This window comes from Boleophthalmus pectinirostris, unplaced genomic scaffold, assembly GCF_026225935.1.
Source record: "Boleophthalmus pectinirostris isolate CB_2022bp ecotype Guang Dong unplaced genomic scaffold, ASM2622593v1 HiC_scaffold_8, whole genome shotgun sequence".
Lineage (NCBI taxonomy): Eukaryota > Metazoa > Chordata > Actinopteri > Gobiiformes > Gobiidae > Boleophthalmus > Boleophthalmus pectinirostris.
The window spans coordinates 28355410-28368737 of NW_026571515.1; the positions used below are offsets into that span (position 1 = coordinate 28355410).

General features: G+C 37.9%; 1 protein-coding gene across 4 annotated transcripts in view; it reads left to right on the forward strand.

The window, feature by feature from the left end:
• Positions 1–13328, forward strand: part of LOC110164560 (neural cell adhesion molecule L1-like protein) — a 77818-nt gene that overhangs the window by 42203 nt on the left and 22287 nt on the right. For all 4 annotated transcript variants that reach the window (XM_055166325.1, XM_020929620.2, XM_055166327.1 and 1 more), the window contains exons 17-22: positions 198–268; positions 371–593; positions 2539–2654; positions 3399–3603; positions 4943–5065; positions 10008–10190. In XM_055166325.1, coding sequence (XP_055022300.1) covers positions 198–268; positions 371–593; positions 2539–2654; positions 3399–3603; positions 4943–5065; positions 10008–10190 — 921 coding nt within the window. The remainder of the gene's footprint in view (positions 1–197; positions 269–370; positions 594–2538; positions 2655–3398; positions 3604–4942; positions 5066–10007; positions 10191–13328) is intronic.

Below are 13328 nucleotides of genomic sequence, written 5' to 3' on the forward strand. Positions count from 1 at the left end.
GATTTAAAGTCTGTCTTGTTTATATTTTAAAAAGAAAAAGATTGAAAACGATATTTGTCATATTGAAAATTGTGATTGATTTTTTGGTCTTGTCACCTTGCCCTAATTGTGTTCACCTTAAACCTTAATCTAGAATAGTATAGAGAGTATATAAAACTGCATATGATGATTTACCCTTAGTTTATATGTCTTCACAGCACCTGATCAAAACCCAGAGAACATCAAAATTCAAGGCTACCTACCTCATCAAATGGAAATAAGCTGGGATGTGAGTGAACCATTTTCCATCTATATATTTGTACAGTAAAAACGATGACACTTGCAGCTGTGAATATCATTAAAGTCTTGTTGCTTCATGGTTCTTTCACAGCCGCTGTTGCCTACTGAGCACAATGGACCGGGCCTTGAGTACAGGGTGAGCTACAGGAGGCTGGGCGTAGATGAAGAATTCAAAGAGTCTCTTGTCAAAAGACACTCCTTTGTCGTGAGGAATACGTCAACGTTTGTGCCGTACGAGATCAAAATCCAAAGCAGGAACAGTCACGGGTGGGGGCCTGAACCGAAAATTATCACAGGGTACTCAGGAGAAGATGGTAAGTGGACAAAGACACAGTAGCTCAAAAACATTTCTAGACATGAGACACTTTATGCTTTTTATGTCTTTATCAATTACATTGGATTATCAAGCAGGCCATTCGTAGTATGTTGAGGCTAGTTGCAAGACTATACCACCTTCAAAAATGCTTGATTTTGTCTTATCTCCAAAAGGTAAGCAAGTTGGGCCTGGGTAGTTTTGGGGTGGAAGACCACAGGGAATATAAAGTGTTATAGTGGGCCCAGCTGTAGCTCTAGTTTACTGCGTACTGCTGCTGTGTACTTATGCAAGACACTTCATCCACCCAACACTGAGTATGGAGTGAAGGACTGGAACAGGACTAAAGTTCTAAATCAGTACTTAAGCATAAAAAATGTTTAAAAAAGAAAGAAAGAAAGAATGAAAGACCACTGAAATGCCATAGTTCTTGGTGCTTTTAGTGGAATAATGTTTGACTGGAGATGTATCTGAAAACATTTGACATTGACCTTTTGTGCATCATTTTTCCTCTTTCTCTAATTCCTACCGAAAAGCATTACAACAGTTTTCATATTTTCAACTCTTCAAACCACAATCACATGACATAGTTAAAAACTTTGATGCCTTATAAAGCAAGCAATCATTTGGATGTATTTTTGAAGGATAAAGCACTAGATCTTAATACCTACATGACAGTTGTAAAAATCTGCCATAACACCTCTGTTTTATTTGTTCCTCCCCTGTTGCCTTCAGCTGTTGTGTGGCATTGCCTTCGTGAAAATGTCTCAGGTTGAGTTCCTCCTCTCTTGTTGTTCTAGCTCTGTGCAGGTGTGTAGTAGTGACTATTAGCCCCCTAAGAAAACGTAGTTGTGTACAGCAGGTGTCTCGTGGCCTGTGTTTCCCTTGTGTGTGAGAAACTGTGGGAGTTTTCACAGATCACGACACAGCTTGAGTAGGCCCGCAGCGGCAGAGTGCTTCTCTCCAGTGAGCCTTTGAATTCATCCCGCCTTGTTTAGCGCATTTGGCTTTCATGATAGATGTGCTGTTGCTTTGTGATAGGAGTCAGGGGCTTCATTGGTGTTTTTTGTACTGCATAAATATATCAGTATATATCGGAAAAATAAGGAAAGGCTTGTTTTTCAATAGCTGAATATGAAGAGTAGATTTTGAATACTGCAGTAGCTATATGCAGTTAGCAAAACATAACACACCTTAGGGATAGGCCAATATATCGGTATAACAATTAAGACAGTGCTCAGTTCAAATCATGTAAAAGTATCAAGCCTGACTATCGAATGCTCTGGATTCTAAAATAATTGGCCATGATGAAACACATATTGGTTGATCTCTAACAAACATGTAATATTTCTACATTATATTTTAATTTTGCTGAAAGAATTCTAACAGCATTCTAATTATATCTACTTTTAATTATAATTACAGTCTTGACATCCATAAAAAGAAAGGAAAGTTTTAGTGTGAAAATAATAATTGCTACACAAAAATTTCAGAAGGTCTCACAACAAAACCTTCTAAAAACAGACCCATAATAGAATGTTTTATATTATTTATATTCCATAAGTTCTTCATAGCTTCCTCCCATTAGAGAATGTGGGTGGCTGGAGCCTATTCCACCATTATAGGCCTGGGGCAGTCACAACCTGGACTGTGGCCAGTTAGCTGCAGTTCTGTGAGACAACCACTCTCCATCACATTAGTTCACTAAGAGACATTTAACTCACCCACACATGCATGTCTCTACTGGGGAAATGTACATATTTTTGGGAGTTTTTGTTGCGTACAAAGTAAAGTTGTTATATTGTATCGCACATTTTAACAATAAATAGAACTGAGAGTACTTTTTTACCTTCAGGACAAATAAACTTTGTGGTTGCGCTAAAACTTTTTGTATTCTTCATATTGTGTCTATTGCTTTACTGACCCCTGGCTCTGCCTGTGTTTAGTTCCCACTGCAGCTCCGCGGGACGTGGCAGTGGAGGTGATCAACACCACTGTGCTGCGAGTTAGCTGGACCCCGGTCCCACCTGTCACAGTGCGAGGGCATCTGGGGGGATACAATGTGAGTAATCATGTTCCAAAAACACTTTCCGGACTCAGCACTGACAAACAACTAAGACCTCAGTGCAATAAACTGGAACGCTTAAGTTTAAGACCATAAAATCCATAAGGTAAAGGAGTAGATAGTTGTATTTTTTTATTATGCCTGAAAAACAGATACAGTACTGTTAGCTAAATACATATTTAATTAATGTGTTTTTTTTTTTATTGATATAGATGTGAGAATGTGTTTATTTGTAACATTTTACTCCTTTTTACTGCTGCAGTTTTGCTCTTTCAAAGTTTTGTTGCATTTTGCACAATGATAAGAAATCTAATCTAATCTAACTAACAATTTAGCAGTAATATGTTTTTGTAAGCACATTATTCTTGTTTCCAACACTTAACAAGTAACTAGTAAGTAGTATATCTCTGTATATTGTTGTATTTTGGTTTGAACTTCAAAATATTGTGTAGTCTGTCTTAGTCTGGAACATACCTGAATATTACAAGAATTATTGAAACTACAAACCATTTTTGTCACAGCCCAATAATGTTTTTAGCGTTAGCTGATACCAAGTGCACATGCAGTAGTTACACTGTTGTAGGCAGTTCATCAGAGCGAGCTTCTAATTGCAAGAATCATGTCATCTGTCTCATTATACACTTCCTCCTTAACAATTTCTGCCTTGTCAGATCTCTGCTTTGTTTGACCCTCTTCATCTCCCTGTCTCAAACTAACCACTCTGCCGCTCTCCTCCCACAGATTCACTGGTTGAGAAAACGAAGCTTTCTGAATCCAAGCAAGCTTTTAGACGAACGCCAATCCCTGTCCTTTCCCGGAAAAAGGAATCACGCCATTGTGCCCAGGCTTGAACCGTTTTCTGAGTACAGCCTCACCGTCAATGTGTTCAATAAGAAGGGCAATGGGCCAAAGAGTGACCCGGTCAGCTTCAGCACTCCCGAAGGAGGTGAGAAGGACCACCACTTTCCCTATACATTATAAAGTTATAAAGCATCATGCCGTGTCTCTTTTCTTGTGTGTACGAATCTGAAGTGACAGCCAATGTCAAAACCTCGCTTCCATTAAAGACCCAGAAAATGTTTAATGACTTGCACAGGTCGGAAGAGCAGAAAAAGTGAAACTACAAGAGAATGGAAAACAGCTATTAAGTCGGCTGTTACTGTGGAGAAGCATGCACTCACAAGAAGAAGAAAGAATTACTATTTTGGAACTGAAATCATATACCAATGGGAAAATGTGACTGTAAATCTGACAAAATTATAGTTGTTGTAAGAGGAAAAGTGGATAATTGGACTTAAAGTAGAAATATTTTTTTTCAGAGACTGGCCTCTTAGTCTTAGTCATCATACATATGCAGGCTCCAGTATGGTTTTCTCCTCTTCTTATTGCCTGTTGAATCACTGGCTGCTTTGTTGTTGTTGTTGTTGCACATAAACAATGCAATCCTGTTACAAGTGTGTGTAGTATTCATACAGGTTCCAGAGTGTTATGCGTAGATAATCAGATAGAAACAATTCAAAAAGCAAAAAGTAAAAAATATATATATATTTTTTTTAAATAATGAAAAGAAAAGGCAATAAATTCCAGTTAAATACGTGTCAAAAGAAAATGTATAATTCTGTCAAGTGGACAAAAGTAAAAACTGTGTCCAGATTTTTTCTTTTGCTACGGATCCGAACTGGATGACTGAGGGATTACACAGACAATTAAATATGTGGTTTTAAATGAGGCAGAGATAATTGCTGGTTTGCATCAGTGACTAATTCACTCATCCACTTTAAATTTAAGAGGATAACATTTGCTTAAAAAAGAACAGTAAAGGTAACCATACATGCTGGAGTTGAATGTTTTTGATTATATACATTGCACTAGTAAGAAAATCCAAAAATGTTGCTTTAAGATTTTGAATAATACAAGGTTAATACATAACATATTCTTGTGACTTTTGTTCACGGACCTTACTGTGGAGACAAATGAAGCCAAGTAAAAATAGCTCCCAGTTGTTTACCTTTTCATATATACAGTACCTCTTGTTGCTTCAGGCTAAAAAAAGAAGATCGAATAAAGATGAGAAGAAAGAATTCAGAGGAAATCCATGACATGATGACAGCCCTGTTAAATTGTCAGGTTTCTGACAACTGACAGAGGGCTGTTCATAACTAAAAGTGTCTTTCTTTGGAAAATAATAGTTCTCATATGTATATATGTATCTCTTCTCTCTTCTCAGTATATGTATATTGAATAGCCATATATTTTAATGTGAGATTATATTATTTTTCTTACAGTTCCTGGCCAGGTGCCCATCCTGACGACTTCAAATGCACAAAAAGACTCCATTTTACTGGTCTGGGGTCCACCGTCTGAGACAAAGGGCATCCTCACAGGCTACCTCCTCCAGTATCACCTCAGTAAGTCACATATCTGTACTCTATTGATTACACTGATTGCAGTCTTTTTTTAATAAGTTGCTTCCACTTGGATGAATTTTGGGGTCTGTTAAAAGCTCCAGTCTCAATTTTACCTCATTAGTAATTTGCCTGACTATTTCTTTATGTTATGTGGGGGCAGTTAGTAACTTAAGAGCAAAGATTGAAGTTCCTGTTTACCTTTGAGCCTTGGGTTGTTTTTTCTCATTTGATGAAGCTGATAGCCTGCTGTTTACTCTTTCAATCACTCTCCCTTTCTCCTCTCTTCAATACATTATGGTCTCCCAGTGAACACAAGGTGGCACTGTTTAATTCTGAACCCACTACTCTATTCCTTCCCTGCAGCAGGCTAATTTGTGCTCTGGCTTTGGGACTGAATTTTGACAGTTCTTTCTGTGCATCTTATCTTTTCTCCCCTCTTGGACTGCAGGTTTTTGCTCTAAAAGGGAACATCCCACTCAATAGCATCTTTTTTCTTCAATTTCTTTGGCATTTATCACTCACAAACGCTTCATCTCTACAAACTGGCTACCTTTATATGAGTGGACAGTTCGGGTGAAGGAGTGAGGGAGGGTCTTTTATTGGATTTGCTCTGTTTTCAAAGGCTACGCTCTTGTCGGCTGACATTTGTTAAATCTTTTGTGTAAAATGGGAAGCTAGAGACAACCCTTTGATGCCTACGCCCCTGCCCACCAGGTCTGGTCAGATTTTCAATACATTATGTCCTGTTCTTCCTTATTCAAGTTTATGTAAGGTTATACATGTGCTCACACTTCCACAGGTTTAGTGTGTTAGAAGTTCAAAATGCATGGTCCAAAATCTGTTGATTTCTATGATTGCTGTTAGAAGAAGTAGTACTTGAGTTGAAGGCGCACAAAAAAAAACTCAGAGTTTCTCTTTTTATTTTTTTTCTAGTGATGCCAATCCACTCATCCACTGAGCTTTACCAGTTTGGAGTAAAATATGGTCACTGATGTCATGTAGGAACAATACAAATGAGCAAGCGTGGGTGCAACATATTTTTGTTTTGATGCAGTCAGTGTACTGCTTCAGTACACATAGTCATTCATTCATAATTCTCATTTTTAACTGATGCTCACCCATGCAACTATGGTGTATGGAGACTAATTGTGGGTGGAGTTTTCTGGTTTCAGAATGTAAATTCCCATACTTTTTTCCCATGGACTTTAAACATATATAAACATATTATTTTTAATCAAAACATATTTTTTAGATGTCTTAAATCTAACAAAATACAACTTTATGGTTGTTTTAAGTGTTAGAAATACATTTTACTTTCTATTATTCACATGGTTACCACATGGCTGATCCGCCCTCAAGCTTTACCATAAGACTATAAAGATTATTAAGATTATTATTATTAATAAAATGAAATGTCTATTGGCAAGTCTCTACCCACTGATGAGCTCCGTACAGGCAATGTCAAGTATTTAGAGGCACAAGAACAGCAAGTACTGTAATAACAAAATATGAAAGAGTAAAATGCATAATTTATGTGTTTCCATTTCCATGGTGACATAGTGCATTATTGTGCTGTTTAAACACCTCACACTCCTCATTATTAAAAACACTCCTCCATATGTGCGATAACATACTGTGTGCACATTTTCTTGACGTACGTTTGCTGCTGGGTCCAGCACAAAGATCAGGAGGAAGCAGACTGAGCGTGACTCTCTTGACTTCTTCTGAAGGACATAAATAAGCAGACGATGTAGCCAAGACATGATGACTAGAACTCTATAGGGTACATGGACAAAGATAGTCCAAGGTTTGTGCTGGATGCATTAGCTGCCTGGAGACATTTCATTTCAAAAGTTCAAACGGTCCATAGCAAAAATACAGATTTATTGGCACTTAATGATGTGAGTGAAAAAGTTATGGTATGCTTGAGCAAGTGTTTTTATACTTTTGTATATATTTAACAAGCTAAAGTTTAACTAGTTCACCTTTCCTATGTCTGCATTTCAAACTTCAAAAGTATTAATAATAAAATGTTATTCTTGTTTTCTATTACTGTGAACTGTTAACATTGCACTTACATTGGCTCACATGGGTGGGCACTAGGGTCTACAGTGCCTAGTGTGTAGCTGTAATACAATTAACTGTAAAAAGGCTATAATATTAACATATATAATAGCCATATGTATAAATGTGTAAAGCACTGAAACTAGTATTGAAGTATTTTTATTTATTTTTTTGGTGCCATTTTTGTGTAATCTTGGCAGTGTTAGGTATTGAGTATCAATCCTATTCTTTGGTATCACAACTGAGTTTTAGAATTTACTATTGTGACTACAGTATTTGCCTTTATATTCATGTTGATTTCATGTAAGTGTGATACAAAGCTATATACTGGTATAAAGTTGATTTGAGGCTACAGCTCATTTAAGGTTCAGGTAATTACAGCATCTCCCCAATCGCACATATTTGAAATAGCTTAGGAGAGGCTCATAACATAGATTTTCCTCAACAGTCTGAGCACAGTTGCACCTGCATTTTAATGTCTGCCCAGCGTGATATCAGCGAGGGAGGTTCCTGGAGAAATGCAATGCTCTCTCAGTCTGCACACACACTGTACTTTGATGTATAATGTATGTTGGGTATTCCTGCTTGTGACTGCAACTCTTCACATGTCTCTAGATATCCCATGTTTAATTTCTCTTTTGGTCTGTTTCCAGTTTCCCAGGAATGCCCACTGCATGTATAAAAGAATATTAAGAATTTCATGTAACACTTAAATAATTTAGTAGAGACACAGTATTTTTATTTTATAGTTTATATGTTTGCAGTTGTTTTCTGGTGGGGATCTGTTACTTTAACTTGACAGGCCTGTAACTTGGTCAGGTGGTGTCACATGCTTGGCTGCACGGAGATTGAAATGTTTAAAGGTCCTATATTACACAAAATTGACACTTGTGAGTTTTAAGCCATGTTGTAATGTCATTACCTCAAAAACATACCTGGGGTTAGGTTTTGTTTTGTTTACACATGTTTGAGTAATCATTTATTATTAATCTGTCTACATCTCCAAATCTCCAAATGCTCGGTTTCACCTTGTGATGTCATGAAGTGGTAGTTTTCAAGTTGTAATACATTATCCAAATGATTTTAGTGAAGGTGTATGGAGTTTAAAAACACAGTGCAGTACTTCCTGTTTTACCACATGACATCACAAGGTGGAACAGAGTGCTTTCTGTTTGAGAGAAGAACTCAGCCTAAATATGAAGGGTTTGTGTGTTAAACATGTGTGAATGAAACAAAACACAACTCCAGGTCTATTTGTGATGACACTATAACATAGGTCAGAAAATATACAAAGAAAGAAATATACAAAATAGAAATCCATGCTGAACCTTATTATTATTTGTTAAGGACTGTGGTCACAAACTCGCAATATTTATCTCATGACTCAAAGTCCTTTCAACTGACAACAGTAACACCTTTAGAGATGAATAATGGCACCACTTTCTGAGGCTATTGTGAAAAAATAATTTCACTTTTGTTTATTTATGCTGCCAGAGAAGGTGTTGAACTTCGTGACATTTTTATCAAATTGCACACAACAATTATTCATGTAACCCTACCTCTACCAACACTGGATAGCCATTTTAATTTATCACTTAAGGAAACCTCTTTTTAAAAATTAACATATTGAGTAAACCTCTTTTGTATGATACTGATACTGTACACGTTTCACTTTGAAGAAACCAGGGAACTAAGAAGGCACTTCCATGATATTCTAATTTGTTGATGCAGCGCCTGTTTTTCTTTCTTCTCCTCCTCCTCCACTCCTCCTCATCCATTGCTCCTTGTTTACCCTCTCCACCCGAGCTCTCTGTCTGTTCCTTTAATCTTGCCTCTGCTCTGTTCATAATGTATTCCTCCTCGGCTCACCTGTCACCACTGCTATCTGCTACATTCTGTTTCAGCTTGAGCTAACCTGACATCTCTTCATCAATCGCCTCCCTCTCCCATTGACCCTCATTACAACCATGTCTTATTATCATACTGTATATACCTCACTGGTGACTATTTCTTTAGCATTTATCTAACGATATGGACATTTGTACTCAAGGACAAGTACTGTTAAGAAATATTAATATAAATAATACTTCTACTGATATTACTATCATTACTATAGCTAGTGAGTAATACAGCTTTTACAGTTGGTGCTACTACTGGGAGTACAGGCAGGGCTCTGGACAAAAAATGAAACTAGTTTATTTTAATCAGTTAGTTGTTAGTTTCCTATTGCATTCCTAGCATCCTAATTATTCACCATGATGAATGTTTCACATCTTTCATCAGCTTGAGTTTTGCACACATTAGTATTCTAACAGCACACTTCCTGATTCACAGGCAAGAAACATTTTAAAACAATATGGTCATGCTGTCGTTGTGTCCTTTGGCAAGACACTTAACCCACCTTGCCCCCAGTGTCTGCATATACTGGTGTAGTGTGTGTGAGTGTGTGAATGGGTGAGTGGTTCCTTGTTGTAAAGTGCTTTGTGTGCTTTGAAGGTGGAAAAGCACTATATAAAAATGTGACCATTTACCATTTACAATTTATAATTAAACGCAGACAGCAGTGGTTTCATTTCTACCACTTATACAACATATCAACTGCATAAAAAATCAGGTATAGCCACTATTGTACTCTTTTTGTTGTTGTTGCTAACTCTTTTATCATAAAACATGAGGAGACTTCTTGAGTAAAAGTATGAATACTTGCTATCTCTGCACGGGTTACACACCTGGTGATGACTTCTTCAGTGTGTCTGTCTTCCACACCTGTACTGACATGACTACTCTCACCTCTCCCTCTCTCTCTTTCTTCTCTCTCTCTGTCTCAATCTCTTTCTCCCTCTCTCCCTCTCCCATCTCTCACACTCTCGCTCCATAGTTAATGAGAGTTCGCTGGAGGTGTTGGAGTCCCAGGAGAAGAACATCAGTGCTCCTGACACCACCCAGTGGCAGCTGCGGGACCTGCAGGAGGGCCGCTTGTATCGGTTCCAGCTCCGCGCCTGCACCCGGGCGGGCTGTGGACCCCCGCGGGCACAGGAGAGTCGCACTATCAATCCAGAAGGTGAGGCTCTATCCACTGAACTGAAAGGTGGGGGGCAGCAGTGTCTTCACAATTAAGCCAACTTCAGTTTAAAACAATAGTTCAATAGGAAACAGGATATTGTTTTCAATGTGTTTTTTCTACTGCAAATGACAAATATACTGAAACTGAAACCTCCATGTCACCTTGGGGAGGTTATTGCTTTGCCCAGAATGTTCCAAAGTATGGCATTGATATTATTTAGCCGTTGATACCACAGGGCAAATTACAGGCCAGGTCAGGTCATAGTGAGAATGGAAGAATGTATTTTCTAGCAGTACTGAATACATGCAAAATATGTTTATGGGAATACTGTGGGGCATTCCAGACAAAAGCAATAACAGCTCCATGTAGACAAGAAGGTGGCCGATCCCTCTCTAGAAAAGTACTTTGTCGATTATAACCATCTATGCTATCTATCAAAGCCACCTACAAGAGCATTTACTTGACTTTACATTCACTTAACCCAGCAAATCACCACAACAAAAGGAGTCTATTAAGAGCCATAGTAGACTCTGCAGAGGAGGAGTGATCTGAACATCCCCCTGGCCCCTGCAGTGACACTGTCCTCCTTTTCCCTCCCTCTGATATGACAGTGACTGACAGCAGCGTTCTCTGAGCCTGGATCATCTGACAGGCGGCGATGCCACAGATCAACACACCAAACATGTGGCTGGGGTTGTAGTGGTTTTTTTTATAGCTTGTCAAATCTTAAATTCCCTTTTCCGTGCAGTCAGATTTCATTATTGTCCTTCCTGGGTTGGATGTTGTACATGTCACTAAAGTCCCAGATGAAAATGCTCCAATTAAAGACTGCACTACAAGGAAAAGGCTCATTTGGTCATAAACATGAAGCGGAAATTGCAGTTAGCCAAATATTTTTCCAATGAATGCACTTTTACGTTTAATTCATTATATATTTTTTCCCGTCATTAAACGAACATGTATTTGTGCATAGTACACTTTCGTTTTCAGTTCTGTTTAAGGAAAAAAACAATTTGGTTGTAGATTTTGTTATATCTGGACCATTTTTCGCTGCGTGTTATCATGTTGTGCTTTGGCTTGGTTTGCATATTGCCCATATTATGTCGGTCTACTATACTTGCCATCTTTATGAAACTCATTATTCTTTTGTGAAAATCAAATCCCTATTTTAGATATAACGTTGACATTTTAACAAGATTTTAACAAAATTACACACTAGCCTGATTTGCTAGAACTTATTACTACAGTGTTGTTTCTAGGCAACCAAAAGGAAACGGCCAGCGTCCCTTATTTCACTGTCTGGACGTTGTCATTATCAGTAATTATGTTTCTTTATAAACAAAACATAGACTTCCAATTTAGCCGTCACGCTTGTCCTCATCTGTAGTGCTTGAGCGTTAAACCACAGTAAACGTCTGTCATATGTAGCCAGGCAGTGTGTTCTGTGTGAATCCAGATGAAATAAAGGATGAGGTGGAGTCATTAAGCGGCAGTGTGGCTGAATGGACGAAAGGTAATGAACACAGGAGCAAGGGTAGATATAGGGCTTTATATTAATATGCTACAATAATGGTACTTTAAATAGGCCTGTAGTAACAATAGCAAATACAGCATAAATACAACTGTTGTAACATAATGAACCTGAATGGTAGACTAGACTTTCATTGTAAATGATGCATTCAGGAAACAAGGAGCAAAAAATGTAGAGACATATCCAAAAAGTTCTTAAAGGTTAATATTGGGGAATATGTTAAATTTTCCATGGCTTTTTCATGACCTCAATGAATTTTCCATGACTTTATGGCACCCTCCGTTTGCAGAGTTGATCAGACTTTTAGGGCTAAATATAAAATGTTAACCCTTTCCACGCACCTTATGGTTTGGTATTCTAGTATTTTTTAAATTCAAAACACTGTCAGTGCATTGATTGTCATCTCTTTTAAACATAAGGCGCATACGTTTGGAAATAATCATAATAGCCTAATGATAACTTAACAGAAAGCTGTAGTTGTGTGAAACATATATTGAAATTCTATCACTTTTCCAAAACTTTCATTGAATTGACAAAATTTCATGACTTTCCCAGGCCTGGAAAACGATATTTTCAATTTCCATGACTTTCGAGGATTTCTATGACTGTGGGAATCCCGATTACTAGGTTACACTCATAAGGCTCAAACACTGATGTATACTTTGACTTATAAGGTTGATTAGTTGCAAGTTTAAGACTAGGGTTGCCATCTTTTTTAACTACTAGTCCGTACCTCAGCTTCAGTGGTGGAACGTAATCAAGAAAAAATAGTAGCTTGAGTAACATGTTTAGGTATCCAAACTTTTACTCTTTAAGAAAATTTTTAATACTTTAATACTTTTACGTAGCATTTTCATGTGATACCTTTACATTTACTTGAGTGTTTTTGCCCTGGTATCTGTACTTTTACTTAAGTAACAAAACTGAGTAGTTCTTCCACCACTGCTCATCTCTAAAAAAAACGTCAAACAATGCTCAGTGTCTGGATAATTGTGAGATTTATTTTCATAATTTCCTTAAAAATATCTTCAGCATCTTCAGTTTTAATCGTTCATAGTACTTTTGTTAAAATGTTATCCTCACAGCTTGATTTTTTTATTTTAATTTTTCCTGAAATTATGTCACTTATTATCTTTACTAACAATCAGCCTAAAATGAAGATGTTAGCTTGCTCGAAATGGCAATACATGACAATATGCCTGCTTGGTCTGATAATTCACTCCACTGCAGCTCTTATGGGTCCCCGGAGAGCCCTTGCTTCTTGCAGGTGGACATCCAGCCTGAGAGCCATTGGATGCATTGTTTGTAAATGTGGGCAAAGTAGGGAGGAATGGCATCTGGCTCAGTGGGTAGATAAAATGTTGTGTGTTTGGAAGCCCGTGGTCCTCCGGGCAAGGCACTCGCGGTGCAGAGGCAGAGTGGAGATTTATGGTTGCCAATAGCACCGCGCCAGGGCACCGCGGCTTTACCGACATTAATGGGCTGTGATTGAGTGACAGTTAGGGGAATGGATGTGCGCAAGTGAGAAGGGCTCCTGGAAAAGTGGCATCAGACTCAATTTGGGAGAGTCACAGTGGTAAACAGGGAGAATATAGAAGGCTGTT